Source organism: Erythrolamprus reginae, chromosome 7 (assembly GCF_031021105.1).
Source record: "Erythrolamprus reginae isolate rEryReg1 chromosome 7, rEryReg1.hap1, whole genome shotgun sequence".
NCBI lineage: Eukaryota > Metazoa > Chordata > Lepidosauria > Squamata > Dipsadidae > Erythrolamprus > Erythrolamprus reginae.
Window position 1 is genome coordinate 34,668,015 of NC_091956.1, and position 19,197 is coordinate 34,687,211.

At 41.2% G+C, this 19,197-nt stretch overlaps 1 protein-coding gene across 3 annotated transcripts in view; it reads right to left on the reverse strand.

Annotated features, from left to right (window-relative positions):
* Positions 1-19,197, reverse strand: part of LOC139170309 (uncharacterized) — a 197,050-nt gene that overhangs the window by 8,699 nt on the left and 169,154 nt on the right. For all 3 annotated transcript variants that reach the window (XM_070757319.1, XM_070757320.1, XM_070757318.1), the window contains one exon: positions 1,302-1,392. In XM_070757319.1, the coding sequence (XP_070613420.1) occupies positions 1,302-1,392 (91 nt within the window). The remainder of the gene's footprint in view (positions 1-1,301; positions 1,393-19,197) is intronic.

Here is a 19,197-nt window from a genome sequence, read left to right on the forward strand (position 1 = left end):
AGGTGTAACCCGTTCCTTGCTAAAAGCCCATTCTGGAGAAAGTGAAGTCCATGATCGAAGAATCCAAAGTTTCTTTGGTGACACCAATCTTTTAGCCAGTGGTTCAGTTGCAGAATTTTTCATTCTCTTATCAGGTGCTGTCCTCTCGTAGGTAGTATTGACAAAAAGACTACCGGTACTTGTGCACCTATGTCTTTGATTTTGTTGCCCAGTTGGTTGTAGTCCCTCATTGTTGTTTTCAGATCATTTCCTGTATCATTTGTTCCCACATGGAATACTAATAGGGGGTAGTAGTCAGTGGGTTTTATTATCTTGGTTATTTTTTCTGTTATGTCAGAGATTTAGGCTTTATGGAGGCAGCATACCTCTCTGGACTGATTGTTCGGCCTGCAGATGGCAGATTCAGTTCCCCTGAGAATTGATTACCCAATTACGAGCACTCTCCTTTTATTCTTTTGGCTGGGGTTGTTTGGGGAGTTCTTTTTTGTCGTGGTGGTATCTGGTGGTGCAATTTTATTGAGGATTCTGTTAGTGTTTTTTCATCAGCTGCCTGTTTGTTTTCTTCTATTGGTATTAGTTGCTTGTAGCTGGTGGAGTTGGATGTGGGTGAGTTGGTTTTGACGTAGGTTTTGTGTTTGTTTTATACTTTTTTCTGTGGGTCTTATGTGTCTAGCTGTTTCTGTCTTTGGGGTGTGTGTGTCTCGTGTAGAGGTGGCTTGGTCATTTCTGTGTTCTGTTTGTGCTTGGTTTTTTTGTGGGCTTTGGGGTTTCTCATTTTAGTTGTTAAACTATAAGGGTGTTCAGTTTTTGCTCTAGATTTTTCTATTTTTTCTCTCAGTAGATAGATAAGTTTACATTTAGTGCCCTTGACGTTTTGGAGGTCTGTGGGTAGAAGAGTGTACATTAAGCATGATTTGCAAATCACAATAATGTCTGCTCCATGTTCTTCCATGTGTGTAGTTGATTTGGTGCAAGTTGTGTGCATGTGTGTTTGTGTGTTTGGAGTTTTTTGTTTGTGGGTGTGTGTGAAAAAAAGAATTTTGGAGTATTCAAATGTCCACTTGGTCACAATTATGACAAATCATTGGCTTGAACTGTCTTGCCTTGCATGTAATGAGTCTCATATTATGTTTTACCTTTTAAGTTGCATTACTGAAATAAATGAACTTTTGCATGATATTCTAATTTTTTGAGTTTCACCTGTATATTTAATCTCACGTATTTGAAACTGAGGCCAGTTTATGAAATCTTTGCTTTGCTGAACAGCTCAGTTGAATGATTCTTTATAAATAGATACCTACTTGTGGGTCACTTCTCAGAGATGCTGTGCCACCACCACCAAGAGAGTTTTTTAGAACAAAATTTAATCCATATATTCCTGGCAAATCGTATCTGTAAGGATAAAAAATACCATACTTTATCTATTTGATGGAAGATGATGAGCATTTTTTAAAAAAAAAACAGCTACTCAGAAATACAAAAACAACATAGCTGGTAATACCTATAGTATTTACCTTAAATAAGATTCAGCTTTTGTGAAACTTTTCAGAAATGTAAAGGTAACAAGGGTGATCAGGGGACTAGAAATTAAATTTTATGAAGAGAGTTTGAGGATTAGGTTTATTATAGCACTCTTGAAATACTTTAAATACCAAATTGCAATGACACAGAAAGCCCAAATCTTCTTTCTAGCACACAAGAGTGCAAAAAATAGAAAAACAGGTTCGGGTTAATTTGCTTTTGAACAGAGTCATCGTATTTTTTCCTTGATGTGACAAAGGGTAGTTTACAACATACTTTGGCTTTATTTGTTCCTTTTTAAATTTTAGTCTAGGTCCTTCCAATTTAACAGTTACTTATGTATAACACCAACGATTCAATTCTTTCTCATGGTATCTCATTTTACAAACAATATTTTAAAATGAATAAAGTCTTGGCTTAAATTTAATATTTTTAAAATATTAAATATTTAATATTTTTAAAATATTTTTAAAGATATGGTGACTCGCCAAACTTTAACAACACAATCTTTACTTATCATAGAAAAAATCATGAACTAATTTGGGACTTATTAACTGATGGTAGATAGAAAAATGTAGTCTTATTTTATTGGAATGGTCCCTAAACCAAATTTTTAAGCATTCTCTAAAATAATATGTGGAAATGAAGATGCCTGATTTACCATGTTGAAAAAAAAGCTTTATATAGAAACCAGTCACATAAAACATTACAAATGAACTTACCGTATATACTCGAGTATAAGTCAGGTTTTTCAGCCCCAAAAATGTGCTGAAAAATCCGATCTAGACTTATACTCGAGTCACTGATGGCGCTCGGGCGCTGCAATGGGCCAACCGCCGGCAGCAGGGGTAGGCTGGACCCACGAGGGCATGGAACCATTCTGCTGAAGCTGCACGCAGCTTCAGCTGACTGACGGCAATCACTTCCGGGATTACCTGTCTTGGCTCTCCTTTTTTGCCCTCCTGCTGCTGTGTCTGCACTCCTTATTTTTTCCCTATTTCCTCCTTCCTGGCCTCGGTGAGCTTCCCTCTCTCTTGCCTGGCTCCCCTCCAACCTTACGCGGCCACCTCCCGAGGCTAGGAAGGAGGAGAGGAAAAAGTTGAGGAGTACCCAGACAACGGCAGCAGCAGGGGAAAAAAGGAGAGCCCAACCGTGCCGCACCAAAGTGGTGCGAGTGACCATGAAGCCCCCACCACCAGCTCCGGTAATTTTCTTTTGCTTGCTGCAAGAAAATTACCGGAGTGGGCAGTAATTGAAGGAAAGTTGAGGGACCCCCACCCCATCAAGGAATGCCTCAGTGGTGACATTCTGAGAGTTTTTGCCTCCCCACTCCAAAAACCCTGCTTCTCGACGCCCTGCCGAGGCTGAGAGGAGAGCAATTAAAAAAGGGACTCTCGGCTTGGGATTTTCTCCCCGCTGAAATGTTTCTCTCGCCATGCGCTCCGATAATTTTGTTTAGATGCAAGAGAAAACGGGGGCTTTTAATCTCACTTTTGAATTTGCGGGGAAGAGAGCCGCGGGAAAGGACACATTTTTTTTCTTCTTCTTCTGCCAGTCAAGGACAAAGCCGGCGTTGGGCGAGGTGGCGGTGGTGCAACTTTTCAGCGGCGAGAGAAACATTTCAGCAGGGAGAAAACCCCAAGCCGAGAGTCCCTTTTTTAATTGCTCTCCTCTCAGCCTCGGCAGGGCACTGAGAAGTGGGGTTTTTGGAGTGGGGAGGCAAAAACTCTCAGAATGTCACCGTCAAGGCGTTTCTCGATGGGGCGGGGGTTCCTAAACCTTCCTTCAACCCCAGCGGATGGGAACGCGTGGTCCTCGCCAGCCACCCATCTGCCGGGACTGCCCTGCACCAAGGCAGAATTAAATTCAACAACCAAGATATTATATTTTTTAAAAAACATGCTTTTTGACAATTTGTTTGCCTTTTAAGACATCTGTCTGGCTGTGCCCAATGTCAACACTAAAAAGTTTTTTTCCTTTAAATTTCTTTGTTCAGCTAGAAAGTTTGTTCTCACCCAAGCCTAAATTAATAGGTTGAATGCTGTACTCATGTAGTATATAACTCTGATCTATTTCTGAACTTTAGATAATCCTCTTTCCTTTTTTTGCCATTTACATAGTATAATCTTTTACTCAAGGCTTGGAAAGGATGAACTTCTAAGGCACCCTAATTACGTGCACTTGGGAACTGCTTTCTCTGCTTATCCACCTGAGTGCAAAATTTTTCCCCTCCTGCCAAGTGAAAAATCTTTTGCCAGATAAGCTATGGATCTCACTGAAGAAATTTTAGAGAATACAGTACTCAAAATGATTCTTCATTTGCTTTGTAACCTTAAATAAAAACCAGTACAGTATTGACTGTGTAATTTGTTGTTAAGTGAGAATCACCACATTTTACTCAATCCAAGACATTTCCTAGCTCTAACAGTGATGTGCAAGCTAGGGAAGTACCGGTACATCTGAAGACCTGTGTAATGTTCTAGTTATGGTTAATTGTGTGGCAGAAAGTGGGTTTGTTTTTCCTATTACAGTAAGTGAGGTTGAATGTATATAATTTTACAAGAACACAGTTTATATAGTAGATAATGTACAGTATATTTTTGTGTGCCTGTGTGTAATATGTATGTGCACATATGGCATATATACATAGAATTAAATAGTATATTTTGGATGTTCAGTAATAGTAAATAGAGAGGGAAATTGTATCTCTTTGAGGCAAGAAGAGGCCAGGTACCCTAACCCTAACCCAAACCAGCAGGAGCAGCGGGGGATTGAGGTAAGTACTTGCATTTTTTTTTGCCTATACCTGCCTTGGGGGGACATATATCTGTTTACGCTCTTTTAAACTTACAGAGCTAGTTTACTGTTTTTCTTTGAAATAAATATTCTAAAACATTTAATCTACTGACGCCTCAGTTGATGTAATTTTATTGGTTTCTATTTTTATAAGTTACCAGTAGCCGCTGCAATTTCCACCCTCGACTTATACTGGAGTCAATACATTTTCCCAGTTTTTGTGGCAAAAGTAGGTGCCTCGGCTTATAATCGGGCCGACTTATACTCAAGTATACATGGGTAGGTTAAATGTGCTATGGCTTTCAATATCTTCGCCATAAACAGACTGGCTGACTGTGGAATAGATAGTAGAGAGCATGTTTCTCAAAATGGCTTTAGAGAGTAGGACTTACATTTTATATTTAAAAAGTTATCTAATATGATTGGCAATATGAAAAACAAAAATTATACTGACAGTATACCAGAATGATATCCATATTTTTATTTTACAACTAATGTTTTTATGTAACTCTTTGTTCAATGGAATGATTGTTTCCATTTGTTCTTGTTCCTTTAGGAACACAGTGTTTATCACAGTTAATAAGAAGCTTCAGGAAGCTTAAAACATGTGAATATAATTCCTTCTAATTCTTAAGACATACACAAAAGTATTCTTTCTTTTGCAAGTTTCTTCTAATTCTATTCACATTACTCTATCTAAACATGATTAAAATAACAAAAAGTCCATGGATTCCTTACTAAAATAAAAGTTCACTGTAAACAAACATTTAATTTTACTTGAACAGATTTTATAACAGCAGTGAAATATTTTACTTTTTTCTTATTTCTGAATTGTCTGGTTGAAAAAGAAGCATTGACCATTATTGTTCATGATCCACCAATATGACAAATAACTAGAGAAGGATTGAATTAGTTGTGGAAGATTTCACATAAAATGTTAAAATGTTCTCAGATTTATTAGAACTCACCTTAATTTAATAATGGAAAAACTTCATATTTAGATCCATTGATATACCATACTCATTTCTGATGGACTTTAGAATTATTGTAGTAACAGAGGGCTAGGCCTATAAAGTTAAAGTTGTTGGAAGGTCTCAGCTGTCCAATCTCTCCTGCTTCCATTTCATACATCCTGACCCATTTGGCCTTGGAGCAGCTTCTAATATCTTTTTTGTGTGTCAATTTTTTTTCTCTTCCTTAGTTCTATATACATATATATCAATACATATACCTTAAAATTCATTAATAATATACACAGTTATACATTTTATCCAGTCAACCATATTTCAGTATCTTACTTTGTATTAGTCCATCAGTCTGTTTATCTTCCTTTCGTTACATTCCCTTCCCTCTACCTCTATCTCTCCTTCTACCTTCTTACACCTTTTCTCTCCTCTCATTTCCCTCCACTCCCTCATCTCTTCCTTCACTATTTCTTCTTTCTCCTTCTTTGCCTTTCCTTCAGTGCTTTTTATTTTAACTCTTCTCACATTGAACAGACTGATGACACATTCCCTTATCTTTTAAAGACTATCCAAATCTTTGGCATGGTCCTTATTTTTATATAATTTCTGTACATAATTCTTAACTCTGGGTACCGTGTTTTTCAGAGTATAAGAAGCACCTTTTTCCTCCCTAAAAGAGGCTGATAATTTGAGTGCGTATTTTCCCCCCATCCCTAACTAGCTGCTAACAATTTTCCCAGCTCTTATCTTGCAGGCTTTTTCATTGTTTCTTTCTGCAAAGAATGTTTTCTAAGCTCTAAGTCTTTGCAGGGTTTTTTCATTGCTCTAACTTGCTCCAAATAAGTTTCTTTCCAGCCCTAACCAATTGCTAACAATGTTCCCAGTTCTTATTGGCTTGCAAGCTCTTTCATTGTTACTCTCTCCAAATAAATTTTATTTAAAGCCTTAGCCAGGGGATAAAATAATGTGCTGGCTAAGGACGCTAGCCAGATGAATACCTGGTAAGCGGATTCTTTTCCCTATTTTCCTTCCCCAAAACTAAGGTGCGTCTTATTCTCTGGTATGTTTTATGCTCTGAAAAATATGGTATATAATCCCAATCTAGTTTAATATTCAATTTCCCTCCAAATCAGCCTCTATTGCTTAACTTCCAAAAAAAAAATCTCTTATGCCTCTTAATTTTGGGGCATTTTGCTCCCTTTCCTTACTTAATATCTTTATTCATCATTAATTATTTTGTTTTAAATTATCATTTCTGAATGCCTTGAAATCCTGCAGTCATACCTCGTCTTATGAACCCCTCATCATATGAACTTTTTGAGATACGAACCCGGGGTTTAAGATTTTTTTGCCTCTTCTTCCAAACTATTTTCAACTAATGAACCCGCCGCCGCCACTGGGATGTCCCGCCTCCGGACTTCCGTTGCCAGGTGAAGGCTCCTCTCGTTGGGAAACCCCACCTCCGGGCTTCCGTTGCCAGTGAAACGCCCGTTTTTGCGAAGCTGGGATTCCCCTGCTGGGGTTCCCCTGCAGCATCGCAAAAACGTGGAAGTCCAGAGGTGGGGTTTTCCATGGAGGGGAGCCTCAGGGGAATTCTAGCAGTGGAAAAACGGGCGCTTCGGCTGGCAAAAGGGGTGAATTTTGGGCTTGCATGCATTAATGGCTTTTCCACTGATTCCTATGGGAAACATTGTTTTGTCTTACGAACTTTTCACCTTACGAATCTCGTCCTGGAACCAATTAAGTTCTTAATACAAGGTATCACTGTATTCTTCATCTCTTTTAATCCAAATTCTTACTATTTTAACTCACTCTCTCTCATTTAGACAAGCACAATCCTTATTGTTACTCTTCCATCCACTGGTTGGTAGTTAAATTACACAGTAAAAGTTCAAGCATATACCGTATATACTCGAGTATAAATCTAGTTTTTCAGCCCAAAAATGGGCTGAAAAACCCAACCTCGGGTTATACTCAGGTGACTGACAAGTCACCACAAGAGGGCGCCCGCGGGAGCCTGGCTTGGGCGGGTGAGGGAGCTATCACCTCTTCCCGGCTGAGGTAGTTTGTGCGCGAGAGGGGAAAAAAGCCGGTGAGGTGGGGGGGTGGATTCTTGCTTCTGTATTCTCACCATCCCCCCCACCTCACCGGCTTTCCCCCCCTCTTACATGCAAGCAAAGGAGCCAGCTAACCACTCGAATGCCGCGCTAGAGAGGAAAAAAGCCGGTGGGGTGGGGGGTGGGGTGGATTCTTGCTTCTGTATTCTCGCCACCCCCCACCTCACCAGCTTTTCCCCCCTCTTGCGCGCAAGCAAAGGAGCCAGCCAACAACTCGAACGCTGCGCAAGAGGGGAAAAAAGCCGGTGAGGTGGGTGGTGGTGGCGAGAATACAGAAGCAAGAATTCACCCCCCCACCCCACCCCACCGGCTTTTTTCCTCTCTAGCGCGGCATTCGAGTGGTTGGCTGGCTCCTTTGCTTGCGCGCAAGAGGGGGGGAAAGCCGGTGAGGTGGGGTAGGGGGTGGATTCTTGCTTCTGTATTCTTGCAACCCCCCCACCTCACCGGCTTTTTTCCCCTTTCGCACGCAAGCAAAGGAGCCAGCCAACCACTTGAACGCCGCGCTAGAGAGGAAAAAAGCTGGTGGGGTGGCGAGAATAAAAGAAGCAAGAATCGACACCCCACCGGCTTTGTTCCTCTCTAGTGTGACATTCGAGTGGTTGGCTGGCTCCTTTGCTTGTGCGCAAGAGGGGGGGAAAGCCGGTGAGGTGGGGTAGGGGGTGGATTCTAGCTTCTGTATTCTTGCCCCCCCACCTCACCGTCTTTTTCCCCCTTTCGCACGCAAGCAAAGGAGCCAGCCAACCACTAGAACGCCACACTAGAGAGGCGAGAATACAGAAGCAAGAATCCACTCCCCACCCCACCTCACCGGCTTTTTCCCCTTCTTGCGTCATTATGTCCATGGAGGCACCTCCCCCGCCTGCCCTAGGATTCCTTGCTGCAATCCCAGCTTCTCAGCTTTTTTAAAAAATGAACGTTTGGGATTGCAGCAATGGATTTTTCCAATAGAAAATTACCGGAGTGGGCGATGGGTGGTGGTGGTGTTGTCCTCTGAAATGGCCAGAGCAAGGGGCGGATGGGAGCGTGTGGTCCTTGCCAGCTACCCATTTGCCAGGACTTCACTTTCTGCCTGCCCCTTGCCAAGGCCCCTGCCAGGCGAAAAACGTTTGCCAGACTGCATAAACCCCCTTGTCTTGTTCCGCAACCTCAGTGGGAAGGGGCTGGCTGGGTGGAAAAGCAGCGAGCCATTCCCTCCCGACATTCCCTTCCCTCACTCACTCGCCTTTATTTTGCCGACTTGGCTGCCTTTTCATACTACTATTCCCACGACCAACTCCGCGGCCACCCGCCCCCTTCGCCCACACTTCCCTCCCGGTGCCCCTTGAGAGTTGTAGTCTTTTCGAGAAGGCGGGCTCAGCCACTCTGCCCGAAGAGACACTACGGCTCCCAGAAGGCTAAAGGGAGCGTGACGTAAACCGTGGATGCAGCCGAAAGAGACACCGGCAGACGTCCTGTCAATGGGTATTTCGGTGGGGGGGGTTAGGTGGTGCGAGGCTGAGTTGTTTTCCTAGAATGAAAAGCACCGGCGCTCAAGCCTTCCAGGAAAATTACGGTAGTTCTCTGCATCTTTCATTTGGAGACTTAGCCCTGCTTTGTGCTCTGCACCTGAGCAGGGGTGCCCCCCTCCTCTGTCCTAAAGTCCCTGTCTTATACACTTGGCATTTTACTCATTGCCAGTGTCAAGGCATTTTAAGGGTTATTTATGCATTTTATGCTATATGCTGTTGTATTGTTGTTACATTTTATATTGCTTTTTAGTTGTTGTGATTGTTGTGAGCCACCCAGAGACCTGTTGGAGTTGGGCGGCAAGGAAGGAGGGAAGGAAGGAGTTAGGAATGAAGGAAGACAGAAAGAAAGAAAAAAAGATGGTAGGAAGGAAGAGAGACAAAGAAAAATGTTAGGTAGGAAAGAAAACAGACAAAAAAGGAAAGGAGGTAGGGAAGGAACAGAAGGAAAGAAAAAGGAAGGAAGATAGGCAGACAGAAAAAGAAAGGGGGAGGGAAGAAGGAAGGAAGGAAGGAGAGAGAGAGAGAAAGAAAGAAAGAAAGAAAGAAAGAAAGAAAGAAAGACCTATGACCACAATTGAGCCCAAATTGTGGTTGTTAAACAAAAGCGTTGTTCAGTGAGAATCACCACATTTTACTCAATCCATGACATTTCCTAGCTCTAACAGTGATGTGCAAGCTAGGGAAGTACTGGTACATCTGAAGGCATGTGTAATGTTCTTGTTGTGGTTAAATGTGTGGCAGAAAGTGGACTCTGGGTTTGTTTTTTCTATTACAGTAAGTAAGGTTGAATGTACCGTATATACCTGTAATTTTACAAGAGCTCCCTCCCTCTCTCTCTCTCTGTAAATATACATACGGTATACAGTTTATATAGTAAACAATGTATGGTATATTTTTGTGTGCCTGTGTGTAATATGTATGTACACATATGGCATATATACATAGAATTAAATAGTATATTTTGGATGTTCAGTAATAGTAAATAGAAAGGGAAATTGTATCTCTTTGAGGCAAGGAGAGGCCAAGTTTCCTAACCCTAACCCAAACCAGCAGGAGCAGTGGGGGATTGAGGTAAGTACAGTACTTGCATTTTTTTTTGCCTATACCTGCCTTGGGGGGACATATACCTGTTTACCCTCTTTTAAACTTACAGAACTAGTTTACTGGTTTTCTTTGAAATAAATATTCTAAAAAATTTAATCTACTGATGCCTCAATTGATGTAATTTTATTGGTTTCCATTTTTATAAGTTACCAGTAGCCGCTGCAATTTCCACCTTCGACTTATAATGGAGTCAATAAATTTTCCCAGGTTTTTTGTGGCAAAAGTAGGCGCCTCGACTTTCAGTCGGAGCGACTTATACTCGAGTATATACGGTAAATATAATTTCATATAAAAACCTTATAATGATAATAATTATTTGTTTTAAAATCTTATTTCATTCCAGTAACATCAGTAATCATGTAGATTCTTTCTTTTGGTATTTCAGTCTTCAGTATTACATCAAATTTATGATTTATTCTAATTTGTATCATACAAGTCCCATATAGAAGATTAATATTTGTTCAGGTTATTTATCTTTCCACCAATTGACCCATTTCCTTTCTTCCTTACTCTAGTGATACCAATTTTAATTGAATTCATTCTACGTTTAATTAAATGCAATTAATCTTGTGCCAATCTAACATAGAATTATCTAAAAAAATAAAAAGAAAAAAATTATTTTGTCTGTTTAATTAATTATTAGTTATTAATTATCTAGTTAAAACTTATACACAATTAGTACATTATCACATTTAAATGTGATGTATTCATTAATCATCCATTTCCTTTTAGTTTTTCAACTCTACCCTTCTTATAAACATGTTCTTTCCATCCCCTTTTTTAAAACTTAGGGTTTTTCTTCCTTTTATCTTTATACCAACTTTTTCTTTCCCCCCAAACTCTTTCTCTCCCCTTTAGTTATATTATGATAGGTCTACTGTTAGGTTTTTTAGGTCTCTCTTCTTTATTCCCCCCCTCTTTTTAACTCTTTTCCTCCAGCCCCAGTATTCTCCCCTTGCTTCTTTTTTATTACTGTAAATTCCAATATAATCATTGTAAGACTGTATTGTCGTCCGTCTGTCCTTCATTTTCAATGTCTTTTTCTTTTTCATCACTATCTGTGCACAAATCAATCAAAATGGAAATGTCAGTGTGTCCTATACACTGAATGCAGCTTTTTTGCTGTTCCAAAGCCCACCCTCATGTCCCATTTTTGGACAAGGTCTGGAAAGCCTGCAGATTAAAATGGGGGTGTTTTTGCCATCCCCCAGCACCCAGAGGTTCTCTGCAGGCATCCCAGACCCTTGCCCACCCCATTTTTGTGAAAAAACAGATGAAAATATCCCATCTAACATGACTGGAGGAGGAATTCTGGGAGTTGAAGTCCACTAGTATTAAAGCTGTTAAAGTTTGAAGACCCCTGGTTAGGGGTATAAGGGTCTTCAAACTTGGCAAGTTTAAGACTTGTGCACTTCAATTCCCATTCCGGAGCTAGCATGGGAGTTAAAGTCCACAAGTCTTAAAGATGTCAAGTGTGAAGATTGTAAAAAGTGTACATGGTTGTAAAAAGTATACATGTTTGTAAAATTTATTCTACTACACTGGTATTTTATTAAATAATATATTACTACACCATGTGGTTCGGAATACTTTTTTTCTTGTTTTCCACCTCTATAATCTAGGTGCGTCTTATACACTGGTGAATTTTATACTCCGAAAAATACAGTAATGACTATCACAAAGCACAACTTAAACATCAATCTCTCATAAAATGCTATGCAAGAATGGATGTGGATTCACAATGGGTGAGAGCTGAATTTAGTAGAAACAATCAAGCAGATGCTTCCCTCTGAAAATATAAGTTAAAATAACTAATAGAATTATCTAAATAAACATGGCTACTTTCAGATTTCCAATTTTCAATTAATTTGTCTGCAAAGCAAAGGAAAGCTGAAATAAGATCATAAGCACAGTTACAGTTTCATTTAGTTTGCTAAACAACTGAGTTGCAGATCTCAATTTTGGACACTAAATGAGGACTACCTGTACCGTAGTTCATTCAATAGTTATTGCTATTATTATGCCTTCTCCAATCTGGTTTCTTTCAGAAACCCCAGACAGAGAGAAAGAGAGAGATCAAATTTTGAAGTGGATGCCATATTTCCCAAGAGTGTGTTAGTGACACTAGGCATATGATACCATTCAGGTAACCTTTGGAAAAAATGAAAATTGCTTAATCTATGGTTTTCAGAATACTGTTATAAATAAAAAACTTAATTTGAATATATTCCTATGGCAAAAATTAAAGGTATTGTGACTTGGCATTACCTGTGAATTTATGATAATATATATGATTCAGGACAGGAAAAGAAAGGGAATACTTTTTCCTTTTTTACCAGTTCATAAGAAGCCTCTGTTGGTTAAACAACAGTGTCAGCCCTAAGACAGGGCTTAACACAGAGTTTGGATACGGAGACTGCTTTTCTGTATTTGTAATACTCTTAACATATAGTTTAGGAAGTATATCTGGACTCAAGAAAGCTAATTCATTAAAAAAAATCATATATTGATAATTTCTCAATTATATACCCATAGCTCTGCTATTGTGAATGGCCCAAATTACTTCCAGAATTAAAGGTATATAAAAACAGGGGTGAAATGCTCCTGGGTAAGACCGGTTCTTGCATATTGGTAGTGGCGGTCGCCGGTGGTTCGCTGAGCCGGTAGCGATGACCGTTTGGCCACGCCCCTGAACTGATCCCCCAGTTGCTGCTTGTTTGCCCTGCCCCGCCCAGTCTCTGCTCTGCAGTTTGCCTGACTGAAGTGTTGCACCCCTGATCTGCCTGCCAGGTAAGCCTTTGAAATTGTGGCCTTACCTAGATGCCCCTGCTCCCCCACCATCCCAGCCTGCCTTCCCTATTGTTCCCTGCAGCCCGCAGCCCCAACATGCTTTCCTGCCTTCTACGGAGCCTTCCAGGTGTCCCCATGGCCAGCTTGCCAAAGCAGACAAGCAGAAGTCTATGTGGAAGGCAGGCAAGCATGGTGTGGCAGCAAGAAAGGGAGGTAGTAGCCTATTCCCTTCCCTGCACCCATGCCATGCTTGGCAGCCTTCCATGCAGCCTTCCCAGCAGTCCTCACATCTGCTTGCCTTCCAAGATTGGCATCTAGCTCGGCCCAGCCAGTGGTTGGGCAGGTGGCCCTTGGTGGAATTGCAAAAACCTAGATGGTGATGATGGCGCTCTGGAAGGGCAAGCGGATGACCTGCAGCTCCTGCACTTGCAGATGCCCCATTTCTGCAAAGGCAGAGCTCCTCCTCCCACAGGATGTTCCAAAGAGGAGAGGGGATGCTGCAGAAAAGGCTGCCTTCCATTCGGCTCCTGTGCCTCCCATGCTGGCTCTGTGGTGCTTGGGGCTCTAAAGCAGCCCACTGGCCTCCAACCCGGCCACCTGCCTGCTCTCTTTGTGGGTCGGCCCAGCTGTCTGCCAGTGCTACCGTGGAAACTCGGCCCATGGTGCTGCTTCCCACCAGCAAAAATGCGGAGTGAGTGGCATGGAGGCATGGGTGGAAGTCAACCTTTTCTACAGCACCCCCCTTCCCTGTTTAGATTGCCCTGCAGGGCTCTGCCTTTGCAGAAACAGGACAGATGGTTTCTTTTTAAAAAAAATATTTTAATTTTTTTATTAGAAAATAGTAAGTTTAAATACAAATATAAATAGCACACAAAAATATGCCCACAACTTTAAAAGAGAGATGACCTTGCTCTCCCTTTACTTACATGTTTTCACTTATGCATTTCTAAATTGTTTGCAGATTTTCATATCGGTATCATACATGCTTATACAATTTAACTCTAATAGTAGTAATAATAACATTAAATTCATAATAAAGACTTAATTGTTAGTAGCAGATAAAAATCATTCTAAATCAAATAAATGTATCTTACCTAATCTTGGAATGTCTAACATTTGACTTATTCTTGCCTATCTATATTCTAACATATCAAAAAATCTTTTTATCTTCGTTCTCACAATCTTTTTCATATAAAAAAATCTTTTTATCTTCGTTCTCACAATATTTCCTCAATGTGATGTATTTAAGTTAATTATGTTCTTTCATGTTCTTTTTTTGCAACCAATTGTACCATTTATGCCAAATTTTGTAGAAGACTGAGTCTTCTTTCTCTTTTATACGCACAGTGAATCTATTCATTTCTGCCAATTCCATTATTTTGTTTTTAATATGTACTTTGGTGGGCAGGGCAGCTGGTTTCTATGGATTGACGGCGGGATGCGTGGCCCGGATGGAGAGTAGGGCAAGAGAAGATACAATAGGCAGGGCTCCCCCAGCCCCACTCAACTGCACTTTGGTGCACTGCAAAGAAGTTTGGAAGTTGCAGTCCATCTGTCCCACAAGCAAAACAGGCAGCATGAATGAGACTGTTCAGCAGCAGCAGGAAGCGTGGAGGAGGGATGCTGCTCTTCACGCACAAGGATAAACCACCGCCTGCAGTGAACTCTTTGCTAATGCCCCAGTGCTGTCACTGGCGAACCACTACATGGCTTCTAAGCATGCAGTCACAACAGCTCTCTCGGCAGTGCTACTGTCTCCCTGCCTTGCCAAAGGCCCCACTAACCCTGAAGGCTGAGGCTTGCAGAACTCTATAGGTGTGCACCCCGATGCTGCCCGGCCCACAAAGGTCCCGGAACCGAAGTCAGGAAGATGAGAGGTGCAGCAGAAAGGAAAGGAAAAGAAAAGAAAAGAAAGAAAACTTATGACTATAATTGAGCCCAAAATTTTGGTTATTAAGCAAGAACATTGTTAACTGAGTTTCACCATATTTTACAAGTTGGCCATTGTTACCTGAGCACAAAGTATGCCCACCCGGTCATATAATATTCAAGCACACCCAACGAGTCACCTGAACACCACGCCACACCCTCCTGAAGCCACGTCCACCTGAACTTCATGTCAACCCACAAAATAAATCACACTCAACAGAACCGGTAGGGGAATTTTTAGATTTCACCACTGCATAAAATCCTTATCCATATATACTGTGGGTGGAAATTAAGTGGGTATATATGTTTTTTATACTAAATATAAACATATATAAATATAGTAACACCGCATATAAAACCCTAATCCTAAAATTTTATCAATATTATCCCTTTTTAAAGTCTGTAGAGGTTCTCAGTCATCCAAGACATGTTGTCACAAAGGAGGCAACTGGACTTTCTTGTTTTTTCTTTGCAGATGTTTTGCTTATCATCCAAGAAGATTCTTCAGCTCTGATAGAATAGTGGGAATGGAAGGATTTATATTCCTTTCATTTTTCGGAAATGAGGAACTCTGACACCTCTGCTGGAGGTACCCAGTCAGTCAGGGAGTGACTATGAAGACCATTTGGTGAATGGAGTTGTCAAACCCTTTACAAACCCTATAGAACTGTTAATTCCCGTAACAGGGGAAAAAGTGAGACTTAAGGCATTGCTAGATTCAGGGTAATGTAAAACCTAATAAGCCTGACTCTTCTCAGGGAACTGGGCTTTCAACTAAGGCTACTAAAAACTCCAGTCTCATTCTGCCAACTTTTTTTTTTAAATTAATTTTCCTTCGCATCAAAAACATAAATAACATCATATACTTTCAATATGCATATATTATCACTTTAAAAACAATAGTACACTAATCTAAGTTACATTCCACTTTTAATTTTATTATTCAATCTATCTCAATCTTCCCTCTCACCACTTCCCTCTTTTCATCTCAGATGGCTATTCCACCTCTAATACCTACTTTCTTACAGCTTCTCTCCCCTTGTCTGCTACCATTTCCTTCTTCTTCCTCCTTCTCTACCTCCCTTCTACTCTCCCTTTCTCTCCCTCCTACTTATACCTTTTCTCTCCTTTCCTACTACCATCTCTTCCTCTTTCCTTTTTCCTTTACCTCCCATTCTACTCTCTCTCCTTTCTCTTCTTCTTTTCTACTTACGCTCTCTAAGATCTTTCCTGAGTGGATCATTCTAATTCCAAAAAAGATTTTTAAAAATAATTTTTCTCCCCACTAAAAACATAAACTATCATAAACTTCAATACAACTTAATAAACATGTATCATCTACTAAATATAATCATTTATACTTCTTAATTTCAAATTTAAATAAATAAATAATTTTTATTGAAATATTCATTAAAAACAAAACATATAAACATATACTTCTTAATTTCATATCCATTACTCTTGGTATATGTGATTAATCTGGTGCTACCTCCTTTATCTAAATTGTCACCCAGATTACACCAATTATTTCATTTTCCAATTGAATTTTAATGTTGTTGCTTACTTCCTCTGCTAGTTATTCTCTCTTGTTTATTTACTCATCATTCGTTTTTCTTAACCCCTATTTTCTGGTAACTAAATGCCCCTAAAAAATTCCACATTTACTTATTTTTGAAAATGAAATATCAATTCATATTAAATATTTTATATCTTATATCTGACTAATATCTTTTACAATACAGGGGAAAGCAGATATCATTCAAATTCCAAAACTCAAACAAATTAATTCCTTTCATTCATCATTCATTATACTAAGTCTTCCCCTCTAATGTTACAAGTACAGTGGTACTTCTACTTAAGAACTTAACTTGTTCCGTGACCAGGTTCTTAAGTAGAAAAGTTTGTAAGTAGAAGCAATTTTTCCCATAGGAATCAATGTAAAAGCATATAATGTGTGCAAATCCATTAGGAAAGAAATAAAAGCTTGGAATTTTGGTGGCAGGAGGAGGAAGAAGAAGAGGAGGACAGTCGCTGCCGAAGGAAGAAGGTGAGGTGAGATGAATCAAAAAAATTCAAAACTTTAAGGCTTGAAAAAAAAAAGAGGCGGCGAGGAGGAGCACATGTCTCCCATACAGCCAGTGTGAGGCTGTCTCTCATATATTGCACCAGAGAGAGAACCCAAGGGGAATGGCAGGAAACTGGCCAGGCCTTCCTGGGAAATTTTTCTGGGCTTGGGTTGTTAAGTAGAAAATGGTTCTTAAGAAGAGGCAAAACAATCTTGAACACCCGGTTCTTATCTAGAAAAGTCCTTAAGTAAAGGCGTTCTTAGGTAGAGGTACCACTGTATATCATTTAAATTTATTTCAACAAATCCAACTTGCACCACTCTATAATATAATTGCAATCACACCTGGACTGATTGATTACTGATGATTAAATAATGATTAAGATCTGATTTTATACTATCAAAAATTAATTTATATAATTATATAACTTTTTATCTTATATTTTATATATTTTATATATATTTTTTAGTGTTATTAGTGTTTTTAAATTGCTATTTAAATTGCTATTAATTTCAATTGCTATTTTAAATTGCTATTAATTTAATTTATTTTTAATACTAGTGGGGTTTCTAAATTAATGAATGATTGGGATAGATATACCTGTGTGCATGAGTTGAATGGCTGGTATGGTTGGGATGGCTGGGGTGGGTGGGGTTGCGGCATGGATGAGATGATTGATAACAGTATGAATGATAGATTTGGCCCACCTGACGCTTGGGAGGCGGGAGAGGAAGGGGCACCAATCTCTGGGGTGGCAGAGGGTCGGAATATTCCAGTGTTGCTGGGGAGAGGCAGATATGGCGGGGGCCATGGAGTTAGCCGTTCCAGGGGAACGAGGGATCGTTGCTTAATAACGATCCCTTGTTCTGGCTCCGTGAGCCCAATCTTGGGTACTGGTGATGAGTGTAACTCTGGCCCTGGGCTCAGGTTGCTGCTGCTCAATGCCAGGTCGGTGGTAAATAAAGCTCTCCTCATCCGGGATCTGATCCTGGATGAGGAGGCCGACCTGGCATGTATCACTGGAACCTGGCTGGGCCCAGAGGGAGGTGTTCCTCTCTCTGAAATTTGCCCAGCCGGGTTTCAGATATGGCATCAACCTCGACCCCAGGGAAGGGGGGAGGAGTGGCTATTATAGCCAGGGAGAGCCTTTGCCTACGTAGACTCGTTGCTCCAGAAATTGCGGGTTGCGAGTCTCTCTTGATGAAGTTGGACTTAGGGGTTCAGGTGGGCTTATTTCTCACGTACCTGCCTCCCAGCTGCGTGTCAAAAGCCCTGCCTGTGCTACTCGAGGAGGTAGCCAGGTTGGCGGTGGAGTTCCCCGGACTTATTGTCCTAGGGGACTTCAACCTGCCGTCACTCGGCGAAACCTCTGGGTTGGCACAGCAGTTCATGGCCACCATGACAGCCATGGACCTGACTCAAGTAGTACAGGGTCCAACACACGAGGGAGAGCACGCACCTGACATGGTATTTCTTTCCGAGCAATTGAGTAATGGTCTAAGACTAAGGGGCTTAGAAGCATTGCCTTTGTCATGGTCAGACCATTTCCTACTACGGCTTGACTTCCTGGCTCCAATCCTTCCCCACAGGGAGGCGGAACCAATTAACATGTTCCACCCCAGATGCCTGATGGACCCAGAGGGCTTTCAGACGGCGCTTGGGGTTATTCCAGAGGCACTCATCCACAGTTCGGCGGAGTCTCTTGCGGAGGCCTGGAACAAGGCTGCAGCGGAGGCTCTTGACCGGATTGCGCCTTTGCAACCTCACCGCGGCGCTAGACCCCGTAGAGCTCCATGGTTCAACAAGGAGCTCCAGGAGTTGAAACGCCAAAAGAGACGTCTAGAGAAGCGATGGAGGAAGAGTAGGTCTGAATCTGATCGAACACTTGTAAGAGCTTTTATTAAGACTAACAAAGATGCGCGTATCATGCCGCCTTGATTGCATCAGCGGAATCCCGCCCGGCCACTCTGTTTAGGGTGACCCGCTCCCTTCTTAACCAGGGGGGAGTTGGGGAGCCCTTGCAGAGCAGTGCCGAGGATTTTAACACGTTTTTGGCTGATAAAATCACTCAGATCCGGGCCGATCTCGACTCCAATTGGAAAACAGAGTCGACTGACAACAAGTCAGTCGAGGTGACTGGGGCACGTACTTGTCCACCTGTCTGGGAAGAGTTTGATCTGTTGACACCTGATGAAGTGGACAAGGCCATTGGAGCTGTGAGTTCCGCCACCTGTTTACTGGATCCGTGTCCCTCCTGGTTGGTCTCGGCCAGCAGGGAGGTGACACGGAGCTGGGTCCAGGAGATTACCAACGCTTCCTTGGGGAGGGGAGTTTTTCCAACACTCTATAAAGAGGCACTCGTGCGCCCCCTCCTCAAGAAGCCTTCCCTGGACCCAGCCGT